Below are 26,762 nucleotides of genomic sequence, written 5' to 3'. Positions count from 1 at the left end.
TTATCTTTGTGTGTGGGGAGGACATGTTTAATTTACAGGAACCAAAAGCAGATGAATACGACGTTTTTTTTTCTTCCTCCATTTTCCCCAATTCTTTTTTGGCGGGCAAAAAGATGGTCTTGTTCCATCCGGAGAAATGATCGAAAAATGAACGGTCCTTTCCGTTCTGTACGACAATCTCTAAATAGAATCACACCCAACACTTGTATATATATGCCTTCTCTCTCTCCTCCCTTCCCCAATCTGCTTGCTTTCTTTTACTCCCCCATCTCCTTCCAACACCATTTTATTAAACATTCTTGGCATGACATAACTGACTTTTCTGAAACTAGTTCAAAGATAAAAAAAAAAAAAAAAAAAAAGAAAAGATATCACTTGTTGGGGATTGGATTGTCATGTAAAAATTTGAACCCTTTTTTTTCCCCTCTTGTATTGCTGTGCTGGCAACGGATGTCGTGTAACATCTCTTTCATTATAAGAAGCAAATATAAAAGTTGTTATGGCGACTTCTTGACAAGAACTTTTTTTTTTTTTTTTTTTTTTTTTAATTTTTTCTATTTTTTATTTATTTATTTATTATTATTATTATTATTATTTTTATTTCTTCACTTGCGCATCTTCTTGCCCTTATTTCCTCGTGCAGCACCACTCTTGCTCTTATAGCTACCAGCCTGAACAGAATCATCATCCCGATCATTATCATCTGCATTGAAAAGGCGCTTGTTTCCACCACGACCTCCTTTACCCCGATTAGCATGTTGTTCCTTCAATTCGGTGATCGCGAACCGTTGTGCTTCCGCCACACGTTCCTGTAATAGCATCACTGCATCCTTATCTGTCGGGAACTCCTCCAGCTTCTTGCCCAGGGCTTGTTCAATCCTCTGGTAAACCTCCACATCATATTGAGTCACAAACGTAATCGATTTACCCGATCGACCTGCACGGGCCGTTCGACCCACTCGATGAATATAATCCTTGGAGTTATTGGGCAAATCATAGTTGAGAACAATATCGACCGATGGAATATCCAATCCTCTGCTAGCCACATCCGTTGCAATCAAAATGTTCCTGTTCCCTGCCTTGAACTTGTTCAATGCTCCTAAACGCTTTTCCTGACTGAGCTGTCCATGCAGCGGGATCGCTGGGAAGCCCAGGTTTCGAAGCAATAATGTGATGCGTTGGGTATCGTTACAGGTCCTTGAAAACACAATGGTCGAGTTACCCGCCAGTTCGTTCAAGAGATAGACTAGATATGAATCCTTATGCTTGAGTGGGAAGAACAGGTAATATTGTAATAACGTGGACACTGTTGAATATTTCGTAGCAACCTCGATCTTGACGGGATTATTCAAACTGGCCCTTTGTAATTTAGCGACCTTGGTGGTCATGGTGGCAGAAAACAAGAAAGTGTTGCGTTCCTTGGGAATGACTTTGAGGATCTGATCAATGATCGGTCCAAAATCCATGTCCAACAGACGATCAGCCTCATCCAACACCAAATATTTCAATGTTCTCAAACTAAAGCCCTTTGTGTTCTCCAGATGGTCCTGAAGACGTCCGGGTGTACAGACAATGACGTGTGGCTTTTTGGAAAGAGCAATTGATTGAGCCATCATATCCATTCCTCCTACAATAACACAGCAGCGCACTCCAATGGTTGATCCTAATGATTCAAATGTCTCTGAGATTTGGACAGCCAACTCTCTAAATAATACAAGATGAAACAAAAAATAAAATAATAATAATAGTAATAGTAATAGTAATAATAATAATAATAATAATAATAAAAAGGGTCAGTAAGTTTTATTGGTTCGTTTAAATAAATAAATAAATAAAAAAAAAAAAAAAAAAAAAAAAAAAAAAAACCGTAAAAATTTACCTCGTGGGAGCCATGACACAAGCAAACATGGGTGAAGGGTTGTTCCAAAGGGCTTGAAGGATAGGAAGGGCGAACGCAGCTGTCTTTCCTGATCCTGTCTGAGCGAGACCAATGATATCACGACCCTGCAAGGACCAAGGAATGGACTCTCTCTGAATCTCTGTTGGTGCTTTAAACTTGAGTTGCTCGCAGGCATCCACCAAAGGTTGCATCAGACCCTTTTTTTTTAAAAAATAAAAAAAAACAAAAAAAAAAAAAACAGAAATTAGTATAGTGTATAGTGTTTATTAATGATGATCTATTGTAGTCGAAAATAATCGCGACTTTTTCTTTTTTTTTTTTAAAAAAAAAAAAATGTAAATGTATTTACCAGGTCCTTAAAAGTGACATTCTCCTTAGATTTCTCGGTTTCTTCATCATTATTTCCATTATCTTCTTGACCTTCATCAACACTCTTATTGTCGTTATCGCTACTGCTGTTGTCTTTTTCTTTTTCTTTTTCTTCTTCTTCTTCTTCTTCTTCTTCTTCTTCTTCTTCTTCTTCTTCTTCACTCTGGTCTACAGAGTCATCATCACTCTCATCTTCACTATCGGAGGGTTGCTGGACAACAGGCTTTTTTAACTTTTGTGTAGGGACAGCAGCAGCTACAGCCTTCTTAATTGGCTTGGCTGTTTTGACAGCAGCAACCTTCATATTGCCGCCCTTGAGGATCTTTTTAACTGCCATGAAGAAGAGGGGAAAAAAAAAATAAAAAAAATGCTTAAACTAAATAAAAAAAAAATAAAAAAAAGTAATGGAGCAACTTCAAAATAACAAAATGCTTTGTATGCTGCTAAGAGGGTGTAAAGAAGGAAGGTGGAAGTGGGTATTTGTAGAAACTAATGTAGTGTAAAGGGACGAAGAATAATAATTATACAGCGTCCAAGTAAAGTGCAAAGCAAAAGTAAAAAAAAAAAAAAAAAAAAAAAAGTAGTCAACAGAACAACAGAAAAAAATAAAAATAAAAAAAGGAAAACAGTGACTGCTTTCCAAGTGGCGCACAGACATCTATCAAGAGCAGTGCACTGGTTGGCAGACTGGCACAGTCAAAAAAAAAAAAAAAAAAAAAAAAAAGTGTAGTTGGAGAAAAAGGTTTTTTTTTTTTCGTTTCCCCTACTTGTTGATTTGCAATCAGAGGAAAGAAAAAAAAGGAAGCTGCCAGAACATTTACATTACAAATCTGTCTATAAAGCTCTTTTCCCACGTCCTCATTCTTTTTATTTATTTATTTTTTTCTTATTTCTACCTCCCCTCCTTGGGTCAATTGCATTATCGAATAAAAATAATAATATTAAAAAAATAAAAAATAAAAAAAAATGCCCGCCACGCTGACCGACCTACAACAGTGGAGTGTCCTCCTAGGTAGCGATCTTCAATACAAGCCAGAGAATAGTAGTAGTGATGCTACAGCTACAGCTACTACTTCTGCTGATGCTACCAACGATACCAAGGCCGGTTCACAATTGAGTGCAGATACGAGTCCTTTGACTCAATTGCTCCTTGCCGGAGAATATGACCTTGCTCTAAAGTCACCCGTTGCAGCTGAAATCTTTGGTACAAATCTTTCAGACGCAGATCCTGATGTGATCGCCCTTGATACATCCTTTGATCTGGCCACATTCTTGACCAAACGTATTCAAACCTATATCAACAATTATTCATCATCTACATCATCTACATCATCTACATCTACATCTTCTGCAACCTTGGATGTTCTCTTTGTCGCCATTGCGGCCCTTTATGCCTTTGTTCAGGCTGGTTGGACTGGCCCCGACCTTGGCTTTGAGCCCATTGATATCTTACCCGCTTTACTTCGTCCTGATCGCAATAACAGAACCAAAGATCTGGATGCTCAAGCGTTAGACAAACTCTCAGTCGGAGGCGAGACCACCTATCATCTCTCCCGTCAAATCTTGTTTTTGTATACGTCCAGAATCATTCTGGTCGATAATTTGGATCTTCTTAAACGAGATCCTGAAGTCGCCAAGACCGCTCCTTGGTGGGCCCTCCGAACTTTGTTTCTGCAGCAGAGAACTCTGGAAGGGCCCACAGGTGTACTCCAGTCCCAGATGTTGGCCTTGGCAAACGAGATCGAAACTGCTGTGATGACTGAGGTATATAACTTTATTAACATTTAAAATCAAATTTTGCCATGTATTCCCCTTATAATTTTAAAAGCCCTTTGTTCACTCTTTTCTTCTGCTTCTTCTTCCTCTTTCTTCCTCTTCATCAAGGTTGAGCGTGAGGATGGACCTTTGGAAGCCATTGACAAGAAAGAAGCTCAAACGCGATTCTGGATCGAGAAGGGTTTGGTCCTGCATTATTACACAGATGACACCAAGGCCTATGAGACCTTCCAAAAGGCTCAATCCACCTCTGGCTTCCGCTTCAAGGTCACGGGCGCATTGGGCAAACGGACCAAATTCCAAACGTACGATACTTCTCAACTCGTGGTCGTTGCAGAGAGTAGTCAAGATATGGCCAGTGCTCGTCCTACTGCTTATAAATCCAATGCAGGTGGAAATTCAGAAACAACATCTTCATCGGGCACAGGGACAGGGACAGGGACAGGGACAGGGACAGGGACAGGAACAGAGGGAGCAAATGGAACAGAAGTCTCAACACCCACACCCACATCCACGTCCACATCCACAGGAAGAGGAGGTCCCAGAAACCTTGAACATAACGATGACACCATCCTAGAAAAGATCCAGTTCACAGAACTGACGGAAGAACAACGCGCCAACCTGGGTGATCTGGAATTAGACCCTTCCAAAAAAATCGAAGACCTTCACCCAATCGATCACGCTCTCTTGTTAGCATTCTGCCTCAACATCAAAAACACCAATCCAGCTCATGGTCTCACGGTCGAACAAATGTTCCCCTTTGTCACCCGAGTGCTCGAGACCCCCAATAACTGGACAGTCTACACAATGGCTCTTTTGCTCCGTTCACGTCTCGAATCCGACAAGTCCAGAACAGTCGAACGTGGTACGTTGCAGCTGCAGGCTCTAGTGGATCAAACCAAGATTGAAGATGAAACCTCAACCACCCAAGAAAGGATGCATCATTTCTTTTCAGTCTTGTTGCCTTCCAAATGGGAACTCGAAAAGGAATTGGCAGAACAATACATGAAGCTGGGCGTTATCCGTTCGGCTCTCGAGATCTTTGAACGACTCGAGCTTTGGGAGGATGTGATTGCCTGTCATCAATTCTTGGACCAGACTGCAAAAGCCAAGGCGCTCTGTCATGAATTATTACAACAGAATCCCAAGAGTCCCAAATTGCTCTGTATCCTTGGTGATCTGGATCAAGATCCTGAAAAGTATAAGGAATCTTGGGAGGCCTCAGGTCAGCGTTTCGCGCGTGCTCAACGATCATTAGGATCCTATTATTATAAACGTCAAGAGTTTGCGCCTGCCAAGGTAGCGTTTCAGCAAGCACTCAAGATCAACCCTCTTTTTGAGAACTCTTGGTTTATCCTGGGCTGTATCTGTATGCAACTTGAGGATTTCTCAGTCGCGATCGAGGCCTTTACCAGGGTCGTCTCATTGGATCCCAACAACGGAGAGGCCTGGAATAACTTGGCAGCGATTCATATGCGTGAGAACAATAATGTGGATGCTCACCATGCTTTGCGACAGGCTCTGAAGGAGAAGCGAGAGTCTTGGAAGATCTGGTCGAATTACATGTACTGCTCCATCGACATTGGTGATTTCACAGAAGCTATCCGGGCCATGGGTATGGTGGTCGAAATACGTTACAAGCAAGTGAAAAGGGAAAGCGACAAGAGGAAAAACAGCGGTACCAACAGCAACAGCACTGGCGAAGCCGATGACGAAGCGGCTCAAGAGATTGTTGATATCATGGTCTTGGACAGGATCGTTCAGGGTCTAACCCGGGACCTCAAGGATCTTTATTCCAAACGAGTTGCGTTCCAAGAGTCCAAGATCGAAGAGCTCTTGCTCGGCATCACCAACCGAATCTCGAATGACCCTCGGATCTGGAAGATCTGTGGGAAATTCTACTTTTGGCAAAAGAACTATCCAGAATGTTTAGAATCCCATCTCAAGGCCTATCGTTCCGTCACCCTGAGCTCCAAGATCGAGACTGATCAGGCCGAGTTTGAGAAGGCAGTGGAGGCAGCGATTGAGATGGTGGATTGGTATCGTAACCTGGGTCCTTTGACCTATAAGGATTCACAGGGTCAGGAGCAGATCGTAGCCAAGGATTGGGCCTACCGTGCGAAACAGATGATCAAGAGCCTGATGGGCAGGACAAGGGATTCTTGGGAAGACCAACCAGCGTTTGAGAAGTTGAAGGATACCTTGGAGGGCCTCAAAACCGAGAAGTAAAATGAAGTACAACAGAAACAGAAACTTTTTTTTTTTTTTCTTTTTCTTTTTTTTCACGTAGGATGTTAAATACAACAGATACACAACACAACACAGCACGACATTAGACGTTCACTTTACGTAACTGCAAAAATAGATTACAACAATTATTTTTTTTTTTTTTATAAATCTTCCTCTTTGTAAATCTGCAATAATGTCTATATGCATCTACATCAATAAGTTGAAAAATATGTTTTTGTAATAATTAAGCAATAGCAGGAGAGCCAGATCGCAGCGAGACATTGTTGCGGCGGTACGAGAAATTGAAGCCTAGTTTTTTTTTTTTTTTTTTTTTTTTTTGCAAATGTTTGGAAGGTTAGCAACTCTTTTCTTTTCTTTTCTTTTCTTTTTCTCTTTTTCTCTTTTTACCTTGAGAGCGGGTCTCAATAGCAATCCTTCCTTGATTAATATCCAAGATCAACAATCCCAAGCCTGCATCCGGCAAATTGAAATTCCACATGTTCTTGAACGCAGCCTCATCTTTATCATTCGGCAAACTGTTTACAGCAGGCAAACGGTTGACGACTGACAGACAATTCTCCAATAGGACCCGTTGCTCATCACTCACACTGCTCTCCACATGTGTCTTCACTCCTTCCCACATATCCATAAAATTCTTTTGAGAGTTCAACAACTTGTTCCGGTACAACTCCTGATCTCCTTGAACTCCAAATTCATTGTACGAGATTCCATAGCGGAAATGTAATCCTGCAGAAAGCGTGAAATCGGCCTACCAAAAAGGAAAATAAAGTAAAATAAAGAGTAAAAAGTAAAAAGTAAAAAGTAAAAAGTAAAAAGTAAATCATCCAAGTTGTTAGATTTTTTTTTTTTTTTTTTTTTTTTTTTTTTTAAATTTGATCCGCATTGCCTGCCGACATGTTTAATCAATAAAAATGGCAATATATATTCACCTTCAAAACAAGTGCCAATTGAGCAAGGATTCCTTCACGACCAGGACTAGCATGAGAGACCAGGACACGAGTCTCTGTCGCATCAAAGACTTTTTGAGCCGTATCGACCAACTGTCCAATTTGAAGTGCTGTTGTCCACATTGTACCTGAACCGCCAGCGATGGTTGACGTTCCTGTATAATCATATATATATATTTCCTTAGCTCTATGCACATTGCAACAAAAAAAAAAAAAAAAAAAAAAAAAAAAGCAAAAAGTCAAGAGTTTTGACCAAACGAACCTTCTCCAATATCAAAGAACTTGTGCTGTGCAATAGCACCTCCCAATCCAAAAAGTCGAAGCTTCACCCCTCCAATATCGATTACAGTCGTAGCAGCTTCGTCCAGAATGTTCAAATGAGGGATTGAGTATTCATTTGATCGAAATTTCTCCAACACACTGACGTCTTCGCAAGCTCCCCAGACGGTATACACAGGGACCTTCAATGTCTTTTGTCCTGATAAAAATAATGGCAGTTCGGATAAGATATGGGTGGTCGAGGCCCTGATCTGAGACCGGAGTGAATCCGGTGTCACATTCGCCTGTAATAGTCGTGTGCGCATCGCTGGAGGGATCAAAGTGCTGTATTGAACCAAATGCTTCAATGTTCTTTTTTTTTTACCAGAAAAAAACAAATTAGACTTTTATCATATAAAATCGCCATATATATATATATATATATATATATATATACATATTTAAACATTTACCTGTCACTAATACGATTCAAACTGTCGCGTTCTTAAAGAAAGAAAGAAAGAGAGATACAAAAGATACAAAAGAATTTAGAAAACTTTTCCAACTATTTACGCGTTTTTAAAAAGAGAGAGAGAGAGCGAGAGGGAGAAAGGGAATTTTTTTTTTTATTTTTTACCATAAAATCCAAAATCACCACAATGGATAATCAATTTGGCTCCTGTCTGATCTGCTAGATCATTCAACTGCGAAATGTTGCCTACATACCCATTAAAGAAAAAGAAAAAAAGCCAGACATTCTTTATAAATTTAATGTTGCTCTTTGAAATCCAGCGTATCATATCAGATCTTTTAATTCCGGAAGGTCAATTGAAAAAAAAAAAAAAAAAAAAAAAGATTACCTCGAAGATCCGCAACACAGAGCACCTTCCCAGCTGGGGTGTTGATAGATTGAAGTGTAGGCGAGCTCATCCTTTCTTTTCTTTTCTTTTCTTTTAATAAAGAAGAAAAAAAAAAAAAAAAAAAGAAAAGAAATTCAAGCATGTCAGAAACAGGTTTTGTGGTTAGTGAGTGACCCTTCCCCTGTTTTTTTTTTTTTGCAAAGTTCTCATCCATTGCTCTCATTCTCAAGAGATGATGTGCAGATGCTGAGCCTTACCTTCAATATTAAACTGTTATCACTTTTTAATTAATGTGCCTGTGCCTGTTGTAATATTATTTTTTTTTTCCTCTCCTTTGGGATGTCGGTTAAATAGATGGTTATGAATGTGGATGAAGACAGTTGAACAAGGTTGTGCTAAAGTCTTATTTCTAATTTCTAGGGCTCACACACCTCCAATTGAGATCGAAAAAATCATGTGTGGGGAGGCACGTGTTGCAAGGCGAAATCCTCTCTTTGTCTGATAGACTCACCCTCCCCCCTGGGAATATTACCTACTTTGCCCATAAAAATTTACATCCTACACAGGCACACAGGTACATGTAAACAGGAACAAACAGAGCTGTCCACGCGCATAAGGTTGATTTACTCTTTCATGCAGTATGGACTACATTCCTCAGCTCTGCTACTGTCCTGCATATACCAGATTATCCTTCTATATACACCTCCCTTTCCAACCCTTTTCTTTTTTTTCTTTCTTTTTTGCTACTCTTGCTTGCGAGCTATATATTCTGTAGGTCTGTTGCAACTGTTGCCTGTTTCATCGAGTCAAAGCATCAAAGCAACAAAACTTCAAAACATCATATACTCGCGTGAGTTACATACAGCAAAGGGTACGAGCTTATTATTCTATACTTTCTTTTTAATCGTTGTTGTAATTGTGAGATTATCGTGTTGCTTTGGGTATTTGACTGCAAAGTAGAACGACATTAAGAAGAAGGAGAAGAAAAAAAAAAAAGATTAGATCAGTTAGTAACATTATTCCCAATTCCTGTTGATTTTATTTTCATAATACATTGTGAAGAAATAAAAACCAAACTTGCCAAACGTCAGATTGTCTCTTTGCCGGATGATAAACCATCCATGAATAATCACTCGTAGGAAAGCTCCCAGGATTCATGCAATGACAATTCTGGTAATTGAAGTTGTACGCCTCGAATTTATCCGCCAAGATCAACTGGTAAGGAAAAAAAAAGGGAAAAAAAAGGGAAAAAAAAAAAAAAAAAAATCACCCTGTAGGTTAGATTCATCATGGTCAGTTTCCAAAACACATTTGCGATAGAATTATGGACCTACAGCGTCTGGAATGGGGTAAATCCTGAGAGCATGATCGTAAGCCCAAGCAACTTGTCGCGTTGTCAACGGCAGAGGAGAGAGATGTGCGCCATCCACGAGTGTTCTGACAAGTTGCTTCTGGATCACGACATCTCCAGAAGGTGAAACAATACAATTACGTAGAATCCGGTTCAAAATATCGTCTCGGAAAATCACAATTTCTTGATCACAATACTTGATCCTATTATCGTGTCCATTTTTTTTTTTTTTTAGGACCCGTCAAAAAAAACGTAAAAAATACTTTTTTTCTTTTTTTTTTTTTTTTACCTGCATGGATTTGATGTAAAGATAGATCGCTTCACTAATGATCTAACTTTAGCCGTATAAAAATCTGGGATCTTTGGTCGAGGCAAAATGCCACCGTCCCAAGGATCGTTTGGGCCAGGCACAAAGATAAAATAGCTAAATGTAGCCATCGTCGGAAACTCTGCAATCAATTCTGCTAGCTGATTGAATCCCTCTCTATAAGGGGCTGATTCAAGTCCATTGAGCAAAAACGGCACCGATTTGAAACTTCCACACATGATGAATGCTAATGGCAGCGTCGAATTGGAATAACCCTCAAAAATCGTTCGCAACGTTGTAAACGTCTTTTTTTTTTTTTTTTTTTTTTTTTCAAGAATCAATCAATCAATCAAAAAAAAAAAAAAAAAAAAAAAAATTGTTAAAATTGTCACCCTTATAGGCACTTGAATGTATTCCATTATTTAACAACAACATCATCAACAACAAAAAAAGGTATCCTACCTTGGGTTGATCCAGCCACAGATCCGAGAGAATGACGAAACAAATATCTTCATATTCTTCACAAATCACCTTGAGCTGTTCTTCACTTCTCATCTCCCTTGGCGCTCCTAAAAAGTCTATATTTCCAAATACTTTTCTACAACACAATATATTCAATCGTTACAACAACATGAGTTATCGTATATATATAAGCAACAAGGAAATAATAAAAATAATAAAAAAATAAAAAATAAAAAAAAAAGACGTACTTTGTTTCCTCACGTAACTCAGGAGGTGGTAGACCAATAGCATCAACGTGAATATTGTTATCGTCCGTATACTTTCCTTCCAGCAACACAAAACAATTCTCTGTGAACATTCCAGCAGTGTTTCGCTAAGTGGGTTAAGAGAGAAAAAAAAGAAAAAAAAAGAAAAAAAAGAAAAACTCCTATTCAAGTTAGACAGACCATAGACATAGACATATCGTGTTTGATTTTCATATATATATATATACATGTGTGTGTGTGTGGATAGTATCCTTACACTATGTTGAAAAACAAGCTCCACTCGATCATCCGCATCCTCTAAACAGAATCTCCCATGACTGTTCCGAACAAGCATCCCAAACATCAGGAATCGTTCCCCTGCTCGACCCTTCAATGCTTTCAGTGGTGTGATCTTCAAATACCGATCCTGTTTCATCCCTCCTGTGAACACGGGTGGCGCAAAATGTTCATTCCTCAAAATACGCTGTAATAACAAGTGATATCGAGCTCGAAACATCGCAGTCTTTTCTTTTGCTGATCCTAACAACTGATTCGCCCCTTTGCTCGCATTTGTACTTGTTGCTATCGTACTTGATCCATTGACTTGGTGATGGTGATGATGATTTGAGGGATGACGAGCCGAGCTATCATTATCTTCAACACGAGTGAAAGTCTTGATGTCGGATGCCCAGTCCCAACGTGGCATCGAAAACGCATCGATCACATGAAACAACTCTGTAATGTCCACATCGTCCTCTTCTGCTTCTCCTTCTCCTTCTGCTTCTCCTTCTCTTCCTCCTACCATGTACATATTCTCATCTTGCATCGGTTCTGATCCGTATTGTTGACCTTTTGAAAAGTCATCATCACCATCAGCATTATACGACGAACGATATCGTTCCCTTTCTTCTACCTCCTCTATTCCATGTCGGACTGAATCCATATCAATTGATTCTAGATCGTGTGGATCAGGCCGTTGCGACGATATCGATTGAGAGACCTTCATCATAGATTGTTGTTGTGGTTGTTGAGATTTATGTGGATCAAGTGTATTGCGCGTGGGCTTCTCGTGCAAGTGATGTGTCCATTTCTGCATACTCTCCAATACAATCTCCAAACGAGCTCGACTCACCAGGTTTAATCCTTGAGTTTGATTTAAAATAAGGAGGAAAAAAAAAAAAATGTTTAGCTTCCAGTTTAAAAGAAATAAAAGAAGTTGAAAGTAACCGGAGGATCTTGATTGCATTACGCTTTCTTTTTTTTTTTTTTTTTTTTTTACTACACTCCTTCTCTATCTCTATCTTCCATTCTCTTTTCCCTTTTCTCTTTCCTCTTTTCTCTTTTCTCTTTCTCAGTCATTTCCTCTTTCTCTTTCTATTTTCTCTCCATATACCTTCCCGAGCTACATATCCTACAGCAATGTTTTCAAGTGTATCATTCAGATCTTCCGGAGGTATATCTTGTGCTTCCAAAGTCTGTTCCAAGAATTCTGTGGCATCGAGTTGAAGAGTTAGCTGATGCTTTTTAAATGTCCTGACGATCTGACGTCGCACCGCCATCATTCGTGCCTTTGGAGTTGACATTGGTATCATGATTAAGATTGATTTCCTCTTTTTTTTTTTTTTTTTTTGTGAATTTCAATGTGTCGAATAAAAATATAAATATGGATATATTAAAATAAAATAAAAATAAAAATAATCTCCCCCTTTTTGGTGGCACCACGCGAAGGACGTGTTTTTTATGTTTATTATTTTTTGTACGAGGTGTCGAGGTGTGTGTACAGCTCTAAAACGCACAGTATTGTGGCTTGCAATTAATCAATTATCACTACCCTATCACTTATAAGTGAATTGTTTAATAAACTTTTTGTAATTGATATCGATCATACCTTTTTTTTTTTTTTTTTTTTTTTTCTTTTATTTCACGCACCCAACAACAAGAAGCTGTTACTGATGATGCTCTTATCAATGATGTTCTCGCCATCAATCAAATTGAAAAAAAAAAAAATATTGATCGGTGTGATTTGAAGATATTGTAAGTGTTCAAATGCGAATAATAATAATAATTTTTTTTTGTATCAATGCTTTCTTGATGATATCTAATCAGAACTATGCTTTAGAGAAAAGCCCTTGACGCGTCAAACTCTGGGAAGGATGGGGAGGATGACAGCGAAGAAAAAGAAGGTGGAAATGAAGAAAAAGGGAAGGATGATCAAGTAGATATCCCGACTGATCATGAATTTGATTTCGAGGTAAGTGTTGCAATTATATTAGTTGCCCCCATAAAGTCTAGTTCATTGCTTGAGAGTAATAAAGAAAAAACTTGACATTTGTACGTTAACTCTAGTCTTTGAAGACGCGTATTGAGAATGAACGCAATAATATTGTTGTTGAAAAAAAAATGAGAGTGATTTTGTGCAATGACACTGAGATTATTCAAGCCGCAAAGCACTATAAAATTGATCCTGAATCTCGGTTCACCACTCTGACTGCCTCGAAAGTTGAATTCTTTATTGAACCCGAGAGGTTTGATGCTTGGTTTCTGAAGCATCCAAAGGGTTATTTCCACCAATTTTGTATTGACAAGAAAATATGACTACAAAACTGATAATCTGCACCGCCTCACTTATGAATGCCAATGCGCTGGCAAGAAGCGCGTAAGGAAAGATAGACCCCAAGGAGGTGTCACAGGCAAAAGCAGGATTCATGCTCTAGGAAATAAACAAAGTGTGGAGCAAAGATATTGGCTACGTTGAAGCCAGTGCTGATAGCTGATGGCTCGAAAGTAGGGGGCATATACTGTTGAGTATGAGTACCAGCATAACCTTAGGCTGGACAGCCTTACCGATCTCGGTACTCGGCAACTTTCAGGTGCTGTAAAAGCAGCCATCGAGTGTCTTCTTTTGAAGGGATCAACAATCCAAACTGTATTGCATGAGCTTACAATGGATTATGGCAAATTCACCCAGGTCTAGGGAGGTAACGGTCAGCAGCTCTCAAGAGATGATTTTATCACTTTCGATGATGTCTGCAATGTATGGTATAAGATCACCACAGCCGCGATGAGAAAGGACGAGAACGAGGTTTTGTCTGTATATAATATAAATGGATGCAGCAATTCAATCGGGAAGGAGCTTTTACGGTTTACAACCAAGAAAACATGAACGTGGATTTATACTTCGGATTCGCGTCGATGTGGCAACTGAGCCCATGGGAATGTGCTATGCTTTGGGTACATTTTTTTTTAAATATTATTATTATTGCTATTATGTGAATCGTTGGAAGTGCTAGAGTGTTATGTTCAAAACGTTTGAGAAGAGTGAATGGAGGAATGGAGGAATGAAGACAAAATGACAGTTAACTTTTATTCACAATCATCCATCCATCACCATCCATGCTCCATTCTCATTCGCCATTGAGATTCCTCTCCATGAAAAGGCGATGGCGCGATCCTTAGATCTAATGGACCAATGAATGGTATTTTGACATGCGCGCAAAAATATTTTGACAAACATTTATTCCGCGCTTTCTCCATTCAAACACTCCTCCTCACATACAAAGATCACTTGCCTCACTCACAGCGGTATGATTATCCATCCAGTAACGGTTTCTATCCATACCATTTGTAAATGAGCTTCATTCTACCCAGAAACAGTTATTTTGATTATTCGATTCATACAAACTAAGTTTTGTTAATAAGCAAATCTTTTTTTTTTACATGGAGTACAAAAAGCATTTTATTGACAACAATCCTGCAAGCACATGTATTGCCAAATTTAACATAGAGGAGAAGTATGTTAAAGACACCTTGCGGGAGATGCTCTTGGCGCTCTACCTAGAGTGTGATAATGATCCGAATGCAAAACCACCGTTAGCGAACCTGCGGTCCTGGATATGGGACCAAGTTTCGGTTATCCATACTTCCTCAGGCCCATCGAATGTCATTAAGGGAAGTCTATTTGTGTATATCGCTGAAATCAAATCAACTTGTACCACCATCAACGGAATATGTTTACGCGTCCATTTGGACAAATGTCTTTAATTACTTGATGGACTGGTACATTGCAAGAGGGATCCTCTAAGTGCTCTTTTCACTGCTTGTTACTGAGGTCGTTCGCAATACTGTTATTGGTGCTTCAATCCGACTGTCGTTTTATCACAGCGAAGAACTCGGATCAATTGTCACTAAGAATGCCCGGCTTGTCAATGAACGCGAATTTGGTAGTGCTATCAAATATTTAATGGGCAGGAAAGTCGACGTAGCACTGCAGACAAATGTCAGCTTTAATTGGAGATCAGAAAGCGCAGAGTTTGAGTTGAAGCTCGAAAGAGTCAATGCAGCCACTTGCCACATGTGAAAAAAATGACAGAAGAAGGCTGTGAGGATTTATACGGCCATACTATTAGAATTAGAAATAAAAAAAAAAAAAGGATTGAATATCGAAAGTTATTTCCCTCGTAGTTGCTAAAGGTCGAGGACTTGCCCTCGTCTTTTATACACTACGTCGATATGAGACATTATTGGATCGGGTAAAGCCTCACGACGTCCCTGGCTTCCAAACGACGGGATTGCACTGAAGCAGTGGTCTGCTTGCATTTACAGTATCTCAAATCAAATAAATACAAAGTATACATTTGTTCTGGGATATTCCACATGGCTTTTGTTTACAAATAGCAATTCTATTATATATTTTATTATTACCCCCTTATTGACTCATTGCTGCCTATCATTGCTGGCCATGTGCAGCATCACGTTAGCTAGATCAGAGTTCATGTTCAACCACTTCAGCCCAATTCCGCAAATCTGGTAACATTCGTGAACGAGGGACTATGAAGTTTGTGGACAGGTTTCCGCTGTAAATTACACAGGAATGAAGGGATTCTCGGGTTTGCGGATATCATTTTTTTTCCTCATATGGGGATGATTTTGTTACGACGTTGTTGCCAAGACAAGACAAAATAAAACAGGAACACTGATTAGATAAAGGAGAAGGCTGTAGGAGAGAGAAAGCTGAACAAGGGTATCAGGTTTATTACCCTTTATTACACTTCATGGAGGCTGCTATTATTGAAACGGAAAACAACAGATAGCAACAACAATGCCAAGCAAAGCAAAGAAATGATGTTTACAAGGTTCAACACAGAAGGGTGGATGGAAGAGAAAGAAAAGTAAGATGAGGGCGAGGGGCGAGGGCGAGAGATAGTGGGACGCTTACATTGGGCATAAACAAAAAAAAAAACTGTCCTCATCAACAGAGACACTGATCTCTAAGCTCACGGGCCATATGTTTGTTTTAGCAATTATTAAAAATTATATAATATGGATACAAATATAAGTGTCCTGTATATGAGGATAGAACAAGAGCTTTTTTTTTTTTTTTTTATTTTTTTTTTATATCAAGGAGTCCGCCATTTGTGAGCGCATCCAAGGAAATGACCAGGTGAATGGTGTGCCATGAATTCGGTAAGAAATTGGAAGAAAAGATAGCTATATGATCCTTTAAAATATAACAATTAGACAAGCTGGATGCCCAAGTGGGGGGACGATTGCGTGATAGTAAAAATAAAAAATGAAGATACTTCTGATCCTCTTTTCTCACTCTCACTCAAATAGTTACTTCATATACAACGCATCAGCACTTGTGGACCGACCGCGTGTTGTTGATTGTGTGTCGCTTGTGTTTATGTTTGTGTTTGTGCTCTGTGTAGAAACGTGAATCTTCCTTCCTTGTGTAACGCTCGTGTGACAGGGGGAAGAGCTTTCGACGATTCTCTTGGCAAATTCTATTTTTCTTGGCAAAAATGGTATTACCGATCATAGTTAATCTGTTCGTTGTTCTTGGCATTCTTTCCAAGTATGCACTCGTGCCAAGACTTTAGGAGAGTGTAGGAGGATACCTCCTTCAATTTCCAGAGACGGATCTTCACCTTTCCCCTGTCTTCCAACACCGTTCTTAAAAAATCAAGAAATGAATTCACCTGGTGCCAATGTTACACATCTACAGTTATTAAGATGCTAGTAGCGAGATGATGACGTTCTTTATCGTTCCTCATCGACATCTTTAGTAGATTCAGGGAGACAGAAGGCAAAGATTTGTTACGTTCATGGACCCCGCCTTGCATTTACATGCATATATTAATATTCCTCAAATGCATCCACTTGCTCTTCACTTCCCCTAATGTCAAGCTAGAATTGTCAAAATTAAAATTTTGTATGATCGAAGGAAAAAAAAAAAAAAAATTCTGAGCACTAAACGCCACGCCAAGAGAATCACCTCGCCAAGAAGGCCAAGAGAACCATTGCTCATTCTTCCCTCGTCCACCGCTTCGTCCGCCTTTTTTCCGGGATCGACATGACCATTGTTGATCATCCTGCACACCCCGATTTAATGTAACCTTACCTATCACCCACATTTAGAAAGCAATAGCCATTGCCTTCCAAGATCCTCCTTGGTTCCCAATAAATGTCCTATGCCTCACTATTTGATACACACACTTGACGATTCTGCGCATGCATTTTTTTTTTTTTTTCCTGGATGAAAATAGATCATGTCTTAAGCCAAAAATAATCGCAAATGTTTGAGAGGATGTATAAGAGTCGATCACAAACATCCAGAAAAAAAAAAATCGACCAGCGTGACAATGTCAATTTGTCCAGCCAATCTTTTTTTTTTTTTTTTTTTCTGTTTTGGCAGAGCACAACACTATCCTCATACTCCTTCAACTTTTAGTAAATGAAGGGGAGGACAAAAGAGGATTGATGTCGTAAAATAAAATAAAAAAAAAAAAAAAAGGAGCTAATAATCAAAGCCTTTAACTAATGAAATTGAATCGCCTTCTACACCTTTTTTTTTTCCTTTTGAAGCTTGAATCGAACAAGGTCATAATAATAAACTAATCACAATTAAAAAATAGAAAAAAATAAAAAAAAAGGAGGGGAGTAAAGCAGGGTCCGATTATTACCAAATGCTATTTTAAAATAAACAAATTTATTGAATCAACTATTGAGGCGATCATGTCGTCAAGTGCACAGTTGTGAGCCATGATCAGCCAAGATATTTGGTAAACTTTAGTACGCCTGAATTGGGCTGAGGACGCGACGTGCTCAACGATATTTTTTCTATAAAAGACAGGGTGATTTCTTTTTTTTTTTTTTTTTTTCTTATTTTTTTCATCCGTTCTACAAATATATCAGTTCTTAGTCATTTATAGAAGCAAAGCCAATCAGAATAGCCATTGTTTATCGTCTTCGTCCTTTTCTACCTCTTGCTTTTACTTTGTCAAACAAAACAAACACTTTTTTTACGCCCAACATTTTTTTTTACCTTCCCGCCCTCGGATAACGACTTACACAATAGCCAACTTTGGGCTTTACTGACTCACACCCCATTCCCCTGTTTTCTTTCCTTTTCTTTGTTTACTGCAAGAAATCGCAAACAACACTTGTTTTGCATCGAATATCAGAGACTCCCACAGCCCAAATCCACTTCCCTACGGCCACATAACGACTATGCAGTTTTACAAGGACACTACTTATCACCAGCATCACCCCCCTTCTTCCTATAACATGACCTCCTCCCACTCACACCCGAGCCACCAATGCTCCCAGCATTCCCAGATCCACTACCATTCAAACGAACATTCCCAATACCCATATAACCCCTATTCTCATCAAGCTCAGTGTTACTCTCGCCCGCAGGTAGGGCCAATGTACACACTTCGCGATCACACTACAGCCGCAACCACGACCACAACCACGGCTGCTGCTAACACATCCACACCGACAGTTTTCAAGTCTTCTCAGAAGAGTGATCCTTTGGCACCTTCTCAGGATATGTTTTCTGCACTGGAGAAACTCTTGATGGGCATTTCTCCATTCCCACCTTCAATACCTCAGCTGGCGAAGCCCACTTGCCCACCGCTTGAGGACCAGACCATGGCTGAGTTGTCTTCGCCTTCCATTTCATCTTCGTCACTTTCTTCTTCATCATCTTCGTCTTCGTCTCCAGTATCACTACCATCTTCTGAGCCCTCTGAGGCTTTGAGTGAACAACAACAGTCGCGCGCTTTAGGACAGCACTACGAAAAGCACGATCAGAAGCAGCAACATCACTGCTGCAAGCAACACGGCTCAGAATGCTCTCTACGCTCTGTCTCCCCTGTAACGTACTCACCTCGTAGCAGCGGCGCCATCAACAACAAGAGTTGTTCACCTTCACCCACTATGGCCATGGAGTCAAGCCAAGATCTACCTTATTGGAGTCCCTCAACACCAACTTTACAGGTTGAGCGTGAATGGAGCAACCATTCAAGTCCCCTGTTCTCCACTATCTCACAGCCTCAAGCATCAACGCAGCCTTCTTCATCATGGAATCACCCACTCTTGGATCAGATGAGCATGCCTATGAGTATGACCAATCTCGGTGACTATGCGAGTAGCAGCAACAACAGCAACAGCAACAGCAACAGCCACAGTAACAACAGTAATAATAATTTTGACACCCATGTTCCCTCGAGCACCTCCATGCTATATCCATCCCCTACCAACATTATCAGGAGAGCAGCTAGGACACCTCCTCATAACCGACGCTATCGTTTCTCGTCTGAACTTTCTGGCTTTGGTGCTTACCAATCCAATACGCATTACGCATATACTCACCATCATGGCTATAACCATTACTACCGCAACATGTCCGGATCGTCATTTTCATCAGGCAACAACAACACATTCTCCAACTCGATGACAAGCAATGGCAGTAGCAATGGTAATAATGGTAACCATCATCATCATCACAATAATAATAACAGTGGCGGTGGCGGTGGCAGTAACAACAGCAGCGGTAACAATAACAGCAACAATAGTAACAACAACAACAGCAATAACAACAACAACAACAACAGCGGCAGCAATAGCAGTAATAATAGTAACAATCCTGATCGTAACAATCCAAACAACACAAATACCAATTCAATCATGGATCCCAATGTGATCGTGCCCACAATGACTCGTGAAGGAGTGAAGTCCTATACGTGCCCTACATGTTCAAAGTCCTTCCCCACAAGAACTCAACTCAAATCCCATATGGCTATCCATATCGATAGTTTCCCATTTCCATGCTTGTATGCAGGATGTGATTTACATTTCAAGCGTAAACATGATTTAAGACGTCATGTGGATGCAAAACATGCACTGATCAAGAAGTATCTTTGCTCAGGTGGCTGTGGAGAAGGCTTTGGACGACGCGACCAGATGATCCGACATTTGAGGAAAGGCAATTGCGGAAGAATGTTTATGCAGACTGAGTAGAGAAGTAATACATAATAACAAGAACATTTCTAAATTCTAAGACATATGTAATAAAGTTTAGAATCGCACGTGCGCACAGCAGATCACTTTATTTGGGGTCCCACTTTGAATCACTTTTTTTTTTTTTTTTTTTTTCTCATCCCCTCTCATTCACATCATCTACAACCAACAGGATGAACTCACAAGTAAGACTAAAACTATTATCGGTGTTTCTTTACTCTTGCACGTGTTCCCCCAACAACGTCGGCGACATCATCAAACAGTGACGACGGACAATTGATGTCCAAGGATTCAATAAAAACGATGAGAATAATCTATGGAAGGGAACATCTTGAAAAAAAAAACATCATATCATCCATAAGCATAAGGAGAGAGGGACGGAAGCGAAATGAGAGAGAGACTGAAGTATTCACGCATCTTATTTCAGAGGGAAATGAAGGAGGGAAAAAAAAAAAAAAAAAAAAAAACGTTCTACTCACAGTGTTGCAGGAATGGTAGCACAGTCTGTTTGAAAATGAAAATGGTATTAAAAAAAAAAAAAAAAAAAAAAAAAAAAGGGAAAGGAGATTTTCAAGGAGTAAGCGATCTAACAAGACCAATCTCATTGTAACTGTTATTCTAAATAGATCTTGAATATGGCCCTGGTAATGGGCTCAATGCAGATTACCAATCGTCTGGATTTAGAGGACATGTCAACGAAGCAACTCATCTTGGGCAGCTATGTGGCTTCTCAGCTGATCATTCTCAGCATCTCTTATATGATTCAACGTCGGATTCTCTCCAAAAAGGATACCACTGTCCTCAAATACTTGGAGCAACCAAAACCATTGTCGAGTGAGGAGCCTAAAGTGATCACGACAACGAATATGGAGTACGATCTGGAACAGAATGGTCAGGCTCAAAAACAAGCCATCTTTGGTTTGGCCCTCATGGTCTTTTTACATTTCCAGTTTGGTGTCATCCGTCCTCTTGTCGTGCAATCGATCTTGCCTCTCAAGAACGCAGTGCAGTCCAAAGTTGCTCAGATTTATTTGTTTGATAAGCCTGCTGAAGGAGAATTGAAGAGACCTTGGAAGGCTGAGAATCCCTTTGCGGCTCTGACGGGCGCCACTGGTGCTGGCGCAAATGAACCTCGTCCTGAAGCAGCTGAACAGGCTGCTATCAAGGAAGCTGAGAGCAAAGCTTCAGATTCCAAGCAAGAGTCCAAGAAGGATCTTTAAGAAGACGAATAAAACTCCTTTGATTCTGTTCACCTTTTTTTTTATTTTTTATTTTTTATTTTTTATTTTAATCCTTTTTATACTTATGATACCGGCTCCTTGTACCGATTACTTTTTTAATGATCTTTGTTAAACTCAGCATTTCATAAACAAGAATAAAACTTGAAAGGACAAAACAAAAAAAGTTGCAAAAGTAATTTTCTTTTTCGTTCGTGTATTCATTTTTCCACAATGACAGAAGTCTTGAGGCAAGATAATAATTAGTCAAAAAAAAAAAAAAAAAAAAACAACAACACGCGTCAATATGACAGACATCACCCTTTTCTATTGCTCTTATCCTATTCAACTGCTTACGAACATGTACATATTTATATCTCCCTCTTTTTCTCTCTCAAAAAAGAAGTCTGGGACAAAAGTTAATATCCGTTTGTTTCTGAGTGATGTCTACAGATGATTTAGAAGTCTTTCACATTATAGCCTATATATATATATATATTAACCATTTGCGGGTTAAAATACCTGATATTGAAGTCTATAAACCAACTGGCCCAACAATTACTTGGGGCTTGGATTGGGGAAAAGGAAAGGGAAGAAATTTCTCCACAACTTATTCGATGTCGTTTCTATGAACATAATGAATAACATAAAAGACGATGGGTAATATTCAGCAATGAGCCAGGATATCGGAATGAAACGCCACAGATCAAGATGTCGCGCACAGCAATATCTGTTTATGTGGTTTAGGTAAAGAGACAACTGTCACTTTGAAGAGTATTGTTATGTATTATTTATTTGCTTTGTGGATTTTCTTTCCTCTTCTTTAACAACCTTGATAAAGTTTGTTTCATTTAATTTATGGATTATATTTATTTATTTTTTATATTATTTAACATTTACATCTACAACTTGGCAGCAGGTGTCGAGTTATGAATATCTTCATACATGGCTTTGATGTGTTCCTTGAAGTACTCTGCGACCTGGGGACGACGAACCTTGAATGTAGGTGTCATCATTCCATTGTCGACTGAGAACGCATCTGTGCTAAGGTGTACACGCTTCACAAATTCAAATCCACGCAATGCACCTGCCTTTCCAGCCTTTTCCAACTCTTTAGTGACAGCAGCTCGGATCTTGGGATCCTTGCACAACTTGCTAATACCCTCAAGATCTCCCAGGATGACACTGGTGCCTGCAATAGAGTTAGCAAATGGTACGAAGGTCTCTGGCTCTGGAATAACCACAGAGACAAGGGTTGACTCCAATGAGTCACCGTGAACATAGATCTGCTGGACGAGGTTGCAACGAGCCCCAAGAACATTCTCGATCTTTTCAGGCGCAATATATTCACCTTGGGCCAACTTATAACAAGGCAAAAGAAAGATAAAAAAAAAAAAAAAAAAAAGTTAGATGTATTATCCATACATAAGCATTCATCAATTTTTTTTTTAAAAAAAAAAAAAAAAAAAAAAAAAACAACAACAACAGAGTCATACCTTGAAAATGTTCTTCTTGCGATCAATGATGGTGAAGCATCCACGGTTATCGACAAAGCCAATATCACCTGTTGCGAGCCAGCCCTCAGAGTCGATCGTCTCTTTGGTGTTCTTCTCATCCTTATAGTAACCCTTGAAAACGGCGTCACCACGGATACAAATTTCTCCACGAGGATAGGGCTGATCAGTGGAGTGATAGTTCATTTCTGGTACATCCACCAACCTGATCTCACAGCCAGCGCGAGGGCAGCCAATGTGGCCAGGAATGTATTCACTTTTTTTTTAAAAAAGAGAAAAAAAAAAAAAAAAAAAAAAAAAAAAGAGATTAGGAAAAAGATCTTGTGGGCTTTTTCTGAAATATTCCATATAGCTTTTCCATTAAAAAACTATAATACCAAGAACAAATAAAAAAAAAAAAAAAAAAAAAAAAAAAACTTACTCGGCCATGGTAATAGTGGCAGTGGCCATGCCCTCAGTTGATCCATATCCTTCCAAAACAACGCATCCAAAGGCAATACGCAAGAAGCTGAGGACCTCCTTGGCAATAGGAGCTGATCCAGTTAGAATCACTTGGACTCTTCCTCCCAAAGCCATCTTGACCTTGTTGAACAACAATCTGTCCCATAAGGCGTGATGAACACCCTTACCGGCAGCCAAGTTTGCCATCTTGGCTGCGACTCCGCGACGTGCCAAAGCTCCAACCAAACCAGGGGCCTCAATTGTTGACGCAACCAACTTTGCATATATACGATTCAACAGGCGAGGAACAGCTGGGAAGAAAGTTGGACGAAGTTCAGCAACGTCCTCAAGAAGAAGAAGAATGTCTCCACGGAAGTATCCAATCTTGCCACCAGCGTACATAACACAGCTGTCAACGACACGACCCATAATATGGGCCAGAGGTAGGAAACTAAAGATCCGTCACATAATTACATTGAATGAGTATTAGGGTGCTTTTTTTTTTTTTTTTTTTTTTTCTTTAAAGAAAAAAAAAAAAAAAAAAAAAAAAAAAAAAAAAAAAAAGCATGTAAAGTTTGTAAACTTATGGGCCCTTACCTGATCAGGACATCGTCCGAAGTAAGGATCATACCCTCACGATTGCTACCAAGGGCGGCAACAAAGTTCTTGTGCGTCAACATTGCTCCTTTCTACATGATAAAATTAGAAAAAAAAGTTTTTCTTTGTCAGGTGCCATCATTTTTTTTTAAAAAAAAAAAAAATAAAAAAAAAAATAAAAATAAAAAAAAACTTGAGAAAAGTCCTTACAGGTTGACCGGTAGTGCCTGAGGTATAGCAGAGCGAAGCAACTTCATCTTCATGAGGAGGAATATGCTTGCGAGGAAAGTCCCGTCCAAGGGATTCGATCTCATTGAAGTCATAGACCTTGATGCCCTTCTGAGCACCCCAGGCACGGAGTACCTGTGAAGCTGAGGTAGCGCCAGGGACAGGGACGGTATCATGGAGAGAGTCCATGCTGATGATAGCCTTGAGTTTGGGCAACTTGTCGGCATTCTCGAGCATGGAAGCGATGTGGTTGGCTACAAGAAAAAAGAGATGACGTATACAGGCATTGGGTTTTTGTTAAGCAATTTTCAGATGGGCAAACGGAAAGATCAACAAACGGAAAGATCGGACACGGGAACACAAATGTACATGGATAGATACAAATGCAAAAAATCCACAGCTATTCGCACTAGTTTCACGTGGTTGAAGACCACTTTCTGTTTTCAACATACCACTCGATACAACGATCTGGATTTCAGCATGGTTGATAATGTACTCGACTGCATCGGGACCAAGGGTATCATACAAAGCAACTGAGACGAGGTTGTAGGTGTTGCAGCTCATTTCCGAGATGAACCATTCAGGACGACCATGCGACCAAATACCAAGGGACCATCTGTTCAATTGATCGTTACCCAGAATGACCTCGTTCAAGTGCATGATACCACTGCCGAAGGCACTGACCCGCTGGTTGATCTGACGATAGGTCTCCCAAGTATAGCCACCATATGTCTGAGCAACCGTGTTGAAGGGACGATGACCCAAAAAGTCATTATCGGCGTACAAAGTCACGGCTATATGAGCAGATGAATAGATCCGTTAATATGGAAAATAAATAGACGGTATGAGTGGACAATATATGTAAGGATATCGATTTTTTTTTTTTTTTTTTTTTTTTTAAATCGCTTACAGTTCTGCCAGACGTCGTAAAAGGTCTTGAGTTGAGGAGCTTCACGAATGTTACGGACAATACCATCTGCGAAAGCAGCATGTCTATAATAACCTAGAGAGTAGGCAAGGATATGATCAGTTTTGATTTGATCAACAATAGGTTAGTCGTCAGATGTTGGTAGATTGAAAAAAAAAAAAAAAAAAAAAAAAAAAAGTAAGAGAAGAAAGAACTTGCCTGTAGCTCCGGGAGTACGAGTGCCAGGTACCTCGACACTCTGCTTCTCAAGATTGTAAGCTTTGAAGGAAGGCATGACTGAAAATCTATATCCAGAAGGGAGTGCTAATCAATATTACAATGGAGGGGATTGCCAAAGATTGTAGGCAGGGACAAGTCAGGTGGAGATGAAAGAGTGGAGTGGAATGACCTGAGAAGGAGATTGTGAAATGGAGAGGAATCGAGAGGTCGAGATGAAGTAAGAGGCAAGAACTAAGAAATAAGAAGAGGCCTATTTAAGAAAAGACGGATTGTTTATGAACCGCAAGAGAGTGAGAGTGAAAGTGAGAGAGGATGAGAGAAAGGAAACTAAAATAAGGTTTTCTGTTGAAAAAGACCAGCATTACCCTTCAGTTGGTCCTCCCTTTCAGCCGGAGAAAACAAATGGAGGACAAAGGGCGCATCATGCAGGTCCGACGTGGAGGAGACCACGAACACACGGAACATCCGCACATCTCCAATCCCAATCATTGTAAATTAATATAGAACATCACAATTCAATAGCCTCTTACAACAAATTAAGCACAAAACGGAGAGGGGTGTCATTGGGCGAGGAAGCCTCCAGCTAAAAATTTACCCGTCCAACAGATCTTGCTTAAGGGTTTTTGATCTGCACTACTATTTGTGGCTGAATATTTTTTTTTTTTTTTTTTTTTTTTTTTGAGAGACCAGATGCCTACTCAAGGTCAGGAGAAGAAAACAGGTATTGGAGCAGGAACAGGAACAGGAACAGGAACAGGAACAGGAACAGAGAAATAGGAACAGGAGACAAACAGCTTCCTACGCATCTCATTACTTTCAACAAATACACACTACCATCATGGCTGCTCCAGCAATGCGTCCCCAGGGATTGTCGCAATTCAGGCGTATTTTAAGAGAAGTCCATCTACAGTACACTCATCCAAAGGAACTCACAGGAAAGGGTCTTCATGGAATCAACATTCACGCCAATAAGGTCTGGACTGAGGCTCTGAAGGACGTCTTCCGCAAGCACGCCAACGAGACAGATCCTGCCAGACTTAACAAACTTTATACAGATGGTGAGGACATGGTAATCTATCTTGAGAGTCAGCGTAAACATAAGGTAACAGAGGGGAGAAAGAAAGGATTATCATGATCTGGTTATAGTTTTAGAAGAACCGTTTCTACAGCTCATTAAACCCTGTTTATTTACAAACATCGCCTCCATATAGGGTCTCGTTGAGAGATACAATCCCAGCTTCTGGGATGAAGAAAAGGGTATTCAAGTGGACAAGACAGCCAGGATGGTGGGTTTTGAGATGCCTGAAAAGTTTGATGAGTCAATGAAGGATAAAGAATGGATCCCACCCCCTAAATTCACATTCAAGAATAAGGCAGTCGGCGAAGCAGCAGCAACATCCACTTCTGACAACTATGAGGAACTGAAGGCTCCTGAAGAACCAAAGAAGCGCACTTATCAGATCCCTAAAGCCTTCGGCTTTGCTGAGCAGGCAGAAGATGATGTTGGTCGGGCTGGAGATCGCAAGATTAAGTAAAAAAAAAAAAAAAAAAAAAAAATTCCTTCTCATGATTTCAGGAACCTCAACG

At 39.8% G+C, this 26,762-nt stretch overlaps 10 protein-coding genes across 10 annotated transcripts; 5 read left to right on the top strand and 5 right to left on the bottom strand.

Annotated features, from left to right (window-relative positions):
* Window positions 1-605: 605 nt before the first annotated feature.
* On the bottom strand, window positions 606-2,573 carry BCR41DRAFT_378388 (P-loop containing nucleoside triphosphate hydrolase protein; the record flags this gene model as incomplete). The annotated part of the gene is made up of 3 exons (XM_022027158.1): window positions 606-1,704; window positions 1,880-2,097; window positions 2,250-2,573. The coding sequence occupies 3 exons, from the start codon at window positions 2,571-2,573 to the stop codon at window positions 606-608; spliced, it is 1,641 nt and encodes a 546-aa protein (XP_021879281.1).
* A 456-nt stretch (window positions 2,574-3,029) lies between these two features.
* Window positions 3,030-6,328, top strand: BCR41DRAFT_423911 (hypothetical protein). Its single transcript, XM_022030350.1, has 2 exons — window positions 3,030-4,033; window positions 4,154-6,328. Exons 1-2 carry the CDS (start codon window positions 3,236-3,238, stop codon window positions 6,272-6,274), a joined length of 2,919 nt encoding a protein of 972 aa, XP_021879280.1. The 5' UTR covers window positions 3,030-3,235; the 3' UTR covers window positions 6,275-6,328.
* Window positions 6,329-6,443: 115 nt separating this feature from the next.
* Window positions 6,444-8,755, bottom strand: BCR41DRAFT_325172 (hypothetical protein). Its single transcript, XM_022021572.1, has 8 exons — window positions 8,618-8,755; window positions 8,361-8,450; window positions 8,138-8,218; window positions 7,974-8,004; window positions 7,505-7,872; window positions 7,225-7,397; window positions 6,683-7,043; window positions 6,444-6,583 (listed from the first exon to the last, which is right to left on the bottom strand). Exons 2-8 carry the CDS (start codon window positions 8,428-8,430, stop codon window positions 6,519-6,521), a joined length of 1,149 nt encoding a protein of 382 aa, XP_021879279.1. The 5' UTR covers window positions 8,431-8,450; window positions 8,618-8,755; the 3' UTR covers window positions 6,444-6,518.
* A 496-nt stretch (window positions 8,756-9,251) lies between these two features.
* Window positions 9,252-12,345, bottom strand: BCR41DRAFT_325170 (DNA polymerase alpha/epsilon subunit B-domain-containing protein). The gene is made up of 8 exons (XM_022021571.1): window positions 12,119-12,345; window positions 11,003-11,868; window positions 10,729-10,853; window positions 10,481-10,616; window positions 10,001-10,323; window positions 9,695-9,914; window positions 9,442-9,575; window positions 9,252-9,309 (listed from the first exon to the last, which is right to left on the bottom strand). Exons 1-8 carry the CDS (start codon window positions 12,315-12,317, stop codon window positions 9,285-9,287), a joined length of 2,028 nt encoding a protein of 675 aa, XP_021879278.1. The 5' UTR covers window positions 12,318-12,345; the 3' UTR covers window positions 9,252-9,284.
* Window positions 12,346-13,234: 889 nt separating this feature from the next.
* On the bottom strand, window positions 13,235-13,936 carry BCR41DRAFT_372547 (hypothetical protein; the record flags this gene model as incomplete). The annotated part of the gene is made up of 4 exons (XM_022026695.1): window positions 13,235-13,435; window positions 13,570-13,649; window positions 13,741-13,814; window positions 13,866-13,936. The coding sequence occupies 4 exons, from the start codon at window positions 13,934-13,936 to the stop codon at window positions 13,235-13,237; spliced, it is 426 nt and encodes a 141-aa protein (XP_021879277.1).
* Window positions 13,937-14,442: 506 nt separating this feature from the next.
* Window positions 14,443-15,082, top strand: BCR41DRAFT_398465 (hypothetical protein; the record flags this gene model as incomplete). Its single annotated transcript, XM_022028965.1, has 2 exons — window positions 14,443-14,664; window positions 14,834-15,082. The coding sequence occupies 2 exons, from the start codon at window positions 14,443-14,445 to the stop codon at window positions 15,080-15,082; spliced, it is 471 nt and encodes a 156-aa protein (XP_021879276.1).
* Window positions 15,083-19,758: 4,676 nt separating this feature from the next.
* BCR41DRAFT_297696 (hypothetical protein) lies at window positions 19,759-19,986 on the top strand (the record flags this gene model as incomplete). The annotated part of the gene is made up of 1 exon (XM_022020460.1): window positions 19,759-19,986. A coding segment is annotated over one exon (228 nt), but the record flags the coding sequence as incomplete, so codon positions are not given.
* A 188-nt stretch (window positions 19,987-20,174) lies between these two features.
* On the top strand, window positions 20,175-21,426 carry BCR41DRAFT_357902 (inorganic phosphate transporter). Its single transcript, XM_022024968.1, has 2 exons — window positions 20,175-20,216; window positions 20,658-21,426. Exons 1-2 carry the CDS (start codon window positions 20,205-20,207, stop codon window positions 21,249-21,251), a joined length of 606 nt encoding a protein of 201 aa, XP_021879274.1. The 5' UTR covers window positions 20,175-20,204; the 3' UTR covers window positions 21,252-21,426.
* A 682-nt stretch (window positions 21,427-22,108) lies between these two features.
* Window positions 22,109-25,583, bottom strand: BCR41DRAFT_423906 (hypothetical protein). The gene is made up of 8 exons (XM_022030349.1): window positions 25,155-25,583; window positions 24,939-25,031; window positions 24,481-24,822; window positions 24,011-24,282; window positions 23,801-23,892; window positions 23,184-23,654; window positions 22,745-23,018; window positions 22,109-22,609 (listed from the first exon to the last, which is right to left on the bottom strand). The coding sequence occupies exons 1-8, from the start codon at window positions 25,228-25,230 to the stop codon at window positions 22,151-22,153; spliced, it is 2,079 nt and encodes a 692-aa protein (XP_021879273.1). The 5' UTR covers window positions 25,231-25,583; the 3' UTR covers window positions 22,109-22,150.
* Window positions 25,584-25,864: 281 nt separating this feature from the next.
* BCR41DRAFT_388089 (hypothetical protein) lies at window positions 25,865-26,710 on the top strand (the record flags this gene model as incomplete). The annotated part of the gene is made up of 2 exons (XM_022027961.1): window positions 25,865-26,277; window positions 26,387-26,710. Exons 1-2 carry the CDS (start codon window positions 26,014-26,016, stop codon window positions 26,708-26,710), a joined length of 588 nt encoding a protein of 195 aa, XP_021879272.1. The 5' UTR covers window positions 25,865-26,013.
* Between the last annotated feature and the right edge of the window lie 52 nt (window positions 26,711-26,762).

This window comes from Lobosporangium transversale (genome assembly GCF_002105155.1).
Source record: "Lobosporangium transversale strain NRRL 3116 chromosome Unknown BCR41scaffold_31, whole genome shotgun sequence".
NCBI lineage: Eukaryota > Fungi > Mortierellomycota > Mortierellomycetes > Mortierellales > Mortierellaceae > Lobosporangium > Lobosporangium transversale.
The sequence above is the reverse complement of the archived record's forward strand: the minus strand, read 5'-3'. Positions and strand labels throughout refer to the sequence as shown.